Source organism: Poecilia reticulata, linkage group LG7 (assembly GCF_000633615.1).
Source record: "Poecilia reticulata strain Guanapo linkage group LG7, Guppy_female_1.0+MT, whole genome shotgun sequence".
In the NCBI taxonomy this organism is placed as follows: Eukaryota; Metazoa; Chordata; class Actinopteri; order Cyprinodontiformes; family Poeciliidae; genus Poecilia; species Poecilia reticulata.
In genome coordinates this window covers 30,546,969-30,552,476 of record NC_024337.1, presented here as the reverse complement: position 1 = coordinate 30,552,476, position 5,508 = coordinate 30,546,969, and the positions used below count along the sequence as shown (strand labels likewise).

The 5,508-nt window shown below is 40.0% G+C and overlaps 2 protein-coding genes across 2 annotated transcripts in view; both read right to left on the bottom strand.

The window, feature by feature from the left end:
* Window positions 1-5,508, bottom strand: part of LOC103468073 (galactose-specific lectin nattectin-like) — a 21,688-nt gene that overhangs the window by 14,126 nt on the left and 2,054 nt on the right. The gene's annotated exons all lie outside the window — the stretch shown is intronic.
* The window catches only part of LOC103468111 (galactose-specific lectin nattectin-like), an 8,723-nt gene continuing 4,463 nt past the window's right edge, over window positions 1,249-5,508 (bottom strand). Inside the window, exons 2-5 of the mRNA XM_008414962.2 lie at window positions 5,015-5,100; window positions 2,974-3,108; window positions 2,152-2,263; window positions 1,249-1,470 (exon numbers count right to left, since the gene is read on the bottom strand). Of these exons, the coding sequence (XP_008413184.1) occupies window positions 1,400-1,470; window positions 2,152-2,263; window positions 2,974-3,108; window positions 5,015-5,100 (404 nt within the window). The 3' untranslated portion in view covers window positions 1,249-1,399. The remainder of the gene's footprint in view (window positions 1,471-2,151; window positions 2,264-2,973; window positions 3,109-5,014; window positions 5,101-5,508) is intronic.

Here is a 5,508-nt window from a genome sequence, read left to right as displayed (position 1 = left end):
TAGGAGGACCTTTTCCTGGGTGGGAGGTGGGGGACATTGAGTCTGAGTGGACCAATTTCCGTGCCTCCTTTGCCGAGGCGGCTTATCGGAGCTGCGGCCGCAAGGTTGTTGGTGCCTGTCGCGGTGGCAACCCTYGAACCCATTGGTTGCCGCCACGACAGCGGGGCTGTTTCTCAGGGGAGCTCCTGGTTGAAAGCATGCTGCGGGATGGAGGCCATCAATGGATGGAAGTCATCCATTGATGRCCTCCATTCATCAGCTTCCTCAATGGATGGATGGATGGAAAATTGTAACTCACGATAATGACTAATGGGAGCCCTGAGCTTGTCTCTCAGCATTGAGACGGTCCCATCTTGGAGTGATGAGAGACAATARCACCCTAAGTGTTGCTTGTRTGCACAGGATCCTTGRTCTCTACATGACAAAGCAGTTTGAAGCTTTATTGCCTSATTWGTGGCCGGTCGCCGCATGTTACGCAGAGCGGCTTGTAATGGGACTCACCTACCRGTCCRGGATAAATCCATTCTCCTGATCTTCTCTGGGCCTTTCCCCMTTTGCAAAGAAACTTTCCAMAGACATCTGATCTGTTTCTTWCTCATTTTGCTGCTYGTGGCTCAATGTTGGCGCTCAAATAACCGAGAGAATCCGGTTAAAKRATTTTCAAAATAAAAGATCCTCCAAACTCAAATAATGCATAAAAMGGAAATMTTTAATTATTTCTTTCACGGCCTGGTACCAATTGGTCCACRSCCCGGGGATTGGGGACCACTGTTCTAGAGGCTTCCCTGTGACCAGKGAGAACCTKGTTTCCACTGCTGCACAGGCTCTCTTGCAGCTGTGTGGGGAGGTGGGGGGGTCAGCTCCAGCTCTGGGTTTGGCCACTACAGGGCCCGGCTTTTCCTTCTCAGTATGACGGAGACATTGGACATACAATGACTGATGCCAGTCATAGTGTTTCGCGAGAAGATTTATGGACTGAACTGTCATTGTTCAGACTTAYCAGTGTCACAGGTGACCATGATGGCATTAGACACTCGACCTGTGAATGTGCAAAAGTGACCATTCAGAGCTTTAAGCGCCGCCTCTGGTGGGATTCATAGAACCGTAGTTACAGCCGTAACTTTCGTTTCATGTTTTCACTGCTTTGACGTTACCATGGAAATGCAGAGACATATACACTCCATAAATGGTCTTTTAATCTAAAGTTTATCATCTTTTCCCAAAGAAATAAAACGACATGACAAAAAATGTTTCATGCAATAGATTTATTGGAAATTAGATTTTATCCTTGTATCTTCCAGCAACGACGCCATCGAGGCCTGACATCCTGGAGGAAGTGACATCACCATTGAGAAGGTCACATGGTCATGTTGGGTTTCTCAGGAAGAGGAGGGAGGAGTTAGGCRTTTTTGGCACAGATGGAGTATCTGTTAGTCTCGCACTTTTCATCGTTCATGTGCTGAATTGATCCTGAAAAGAAATAAAAAAATAATATCGGGAAAATATTTTAGCAGCAGGTGAATCTGTTTCAGATCCTATGATTTATTCAAATCAACTGAACTGTAATTATTAAATATACTAAAAAATATAAAACCCCATGTCAAATATGAGTTTTATGAACATATTTAAACAATATGTCGAGAAACTCAAACTATATTTTCAGTAATAACTGATCTTCCTATCAGCATTGATAACATCGTGGTTTGGCCATTTGTAGCAGATCAACAGTCCTTTGAACATGATGAGGGGTCGGGTTGAGAAATTTGATTTTGACCAAGTTGGCTTCCCGTAGGCGGTTGCRGACAGTCTGAGTTGTGATGSGTCTGCTGCATAGCTGAGGCTTCATGACTTGTGACAAAATGTGGCATTTTGGGGCCTTTCATTGTCCAGTTGTTGCTCATTTTGTCTGGTTGCCCAGTGGACCCTGAGTAATGCTCACTGACAGCAAGATGGATTAAAAATTATACACAAATCACAGAAATATTACTTTTGTACAACAAAATGTCAGCAAATGCTCATTTACAGTKGTTRACTCTCCATGGCAACAATATCTGAMATGCGGTATTTATATTCTTGTTCAGTATATTTGCTGCGTAGCTTCATCTGTTTAAGACATGTTTAAAAACCCAGAGGCTGATTGGTGATGTTCACCAGCAATGTTGATCTCCATGCAGTCTTCGTTTCCACCATAGTTGTTTGGCTCCACGCTGCCCCACTTGACGTAGTCGAACTTTGACCCGTCACTCCACTGCCACACACCGTCCTGAAACCAAKGGTTTTTAATCACACATTTTACTATACATATATTTTATTATTTCCAGTACACTGAGGACTGGTGTCCAAACTGTGGCTCCGGGGCCATTTATGGGTCCTAGATGATTTGACAAGGCCCCTTGATTCTCGATCATGACCAGTCAGGCAAGTTTATTTCCATATTTCAGCAACAGTTAAAACTGCTTTAGTCATAAAAACATTAAAACATAAAGTCATTGAACACACACTCATTACGTGAAGCATTACATTTTGACATGTACCATCATTACACAAGATATAAATATCARACACACATCGACATAGACAAACTGAACAAAACAGCAGTCCCATGTTTGCATCATAGTGCAACAGCAACAGCTAATTTGCAGCACTTGCCCCTAGATGGGCTTTTAAACAGTAGCTCTAAATAATTACGTGATAATCATTTAAAATAGCACAATGTTGACAACATCTACAAACTGAAACATAAAACATCAAAAATGGATATAGTTCTGTTTTTGACATAACCGGAGTTTTTGGAACATATTAAAACTGGTTACAGACTTTAAATGAACAGGAAGTGAGTCCAAACTGCAGATCCTCTCACAGGCAGAGCACTTTGGGCAAAAGTGGTTCTTTGAAAGGGGACCCTACAATTTCCCTCTAAAACTGCTCTGGTAGATCTGCTGTTGCCCTGCAGTCTCTGTAAAGATAACTGACCTTCACACCATCGTGGCATCCGACCCAGGTTCTCTGGTACGATCCTTTCTTACTGTTGACCAGGTCCTTGACGAAGGTGTGCTCATCGCTGCTGTGGATGGAGGCCAGATTTGCACCTAATGCAATGCAATCGAGCTGGGAGAAAACAAAACAACATTAAAATCAAGCAAAAAAGGCTTAAATCAACGGACTGCAAAACTAAGAAAAGTCCAACTAAAAGAGAAGATGGAGCTCTGAGTTTAGTTTGATTCTTCTGAAGACAAACTTGTAGCGACATTTGATGACCAGCAGCACATTTTGTTGCTCTGAAAGTCGTTTCTTTGATCCAGAGATCCAGTCCAGACGGTTCTACTGGTCTTTGTCTCTTCAGGCCTATTAGGGCTGAGGTTATCCTGAACTGTCTCTGTAATTAAGCTGCTATAGACGTAGAGCTGCTGGGGACAAACTGAACAGTTCCTCACTCTGCTACAACAACTCTCCAGTTCTCTCCACAGAAGCTCCACCTGGTCTGATGTCTGGATGTGCTTCCTTCCTGGAGGGAGTCAGAGGATGAAGCTGCCATCATCCATTCATTCTGCCTCTCCTGATATTAACTTTTTACTTTTCATGAACATAGAAATTACTCCTAGATCAGTCCTTCTGTTTCGTTTCTCTGTTTTTCTTCTAAAACCTCCAGATGGCCATTTGGACTGAGCCTGGTTCTGGTTCTGCTGGAGGTTTCTTCCTGTTAAAGGAAAGTTTTCCTCTCCATTGTCACTGCATGCATGTTAGATATAAAGAGATTATTAATAGTGGTGGGTAGATGAGGCGTCTTGTATCGTTTCGACCCAAAGCAAAACTGTATTGATTCTGTGTGACTGAATACTGACACCTGCTGGACATTAAAAATCCCAACAGGCAACGATTAAACTAGGTCATTTAATCATTGTGATTAAATGACCTAGTCTAAACAATGAGATTTAAGTCTTTCTTTTTTGTTATATATTATATATTGTATTATGTCATATCTTCAGTTAAATTTAAAATATATTTGATATACAGTCAATAAATAATGTGAACATAAACCATAAAGTGAAAGTTTAAGTGAACGTGTTTGGAAAAATCTTCTCCTGCTGTAGAAAAAAATTAAGTAATCATTACATTTATATGAAGAAATTTATGAAAAGCAACTGAGTAATTTGTAGAATGGCTGCATATCTGAGTTTATCTGGGACTTCATTCTCATGGCCTCATGATGCCTCAACATTGAAAATGTGGATTTATTTAAATAAGACAGTTTATTTAAACATATGCGACACTTAACCTGCAGAACATAATATGAGAGTAAACTAAAAGTAAGTTTCAGCTGAATTTGGATTCAGATAGATTAAGTAGAAACTGACAAGAACCAGATGAAACAACAAAAATAAAAACATTATTTTCCAATGTAAGATCAAAATGGTCCCACACTGTGGAAACCTTTCCTTTGAAGCTGCTCCATAGTTGATGCCGTAAAAGATCAAGAATTAATTTGGCAAAAGCATTTGACAGATTCCTTCCTTATAAACACAGTTTGGCGCGTTAATGTCATTTAGAAACAGTTCCTGTATCATCACGTGACTTGCTGAAACCAATACGCACAGAGACACGTTTTGGTCTGTGGACTTGATGCATGCGCTAACGCATCGGTTTTGCCGGACCATCACTAATTACTATAAAGTAAACAACAAAACGCATAAAAAGTGAACTTGATTCACTGATGCCTAACTAGGATTTATTGAAAGGCATGAGTGACTTTAACTGAATTAACTGTTCTTAGTGTCTTAAAGTGACAATTGTTGTGAAGTGAAAATAATTAAACTGAATTATATAAAAGCATCCAGATGGAAATTCTAGATTCCAGATTGAGTCCTAAAAAACACGAATGAAATGACAAACTGATTATTTATGAAACAAACGTCTGGTCAGACGGGGCAAAGATGACAAAAAGTGAAATAAATACAGTGACAGATTTACAACACACAAAACATCAACTGGTTTTTGTTGTTTTTTGTGACTGTACCTCAGCAGAAGCCCAGTCCTTCTGAATGTTCTGGAAGAGGAAACACCGACTTCCATACAGAGACCAACCAGTCGGGCATGAACGATCTGGGAAATGCAAAGAAGTGAAGCGGATCCTAAATAATGACTTTTATTTTCAAAATGAATTTGAAGAAATTATATGTCTTATTAAATGGAACAGAAGACTAACAGCAAAATGATAGTTCTTCATAAATAAATGACAATGTATTGAGGTAAAGCTGCCTCAATTCAGGTTCACAAGTATTTGCATCACATTTGGASTTCTGTGTTTTTCATGAACATCATTCAATCAAAATGTAGCAAAACTCTCAGCTTTCTTTCCRTCAGGTTGAAATACTTACCACATGCAGCCTGTGGATAGAGAGAAAACAGAGATTAATAAAACCATATGTCACTAAAAAGCTGCTAATCTACATGAGGATCATCAACATATTTATCCTGCAAGTTAAACTGGATGCACATACATAAAAAAAT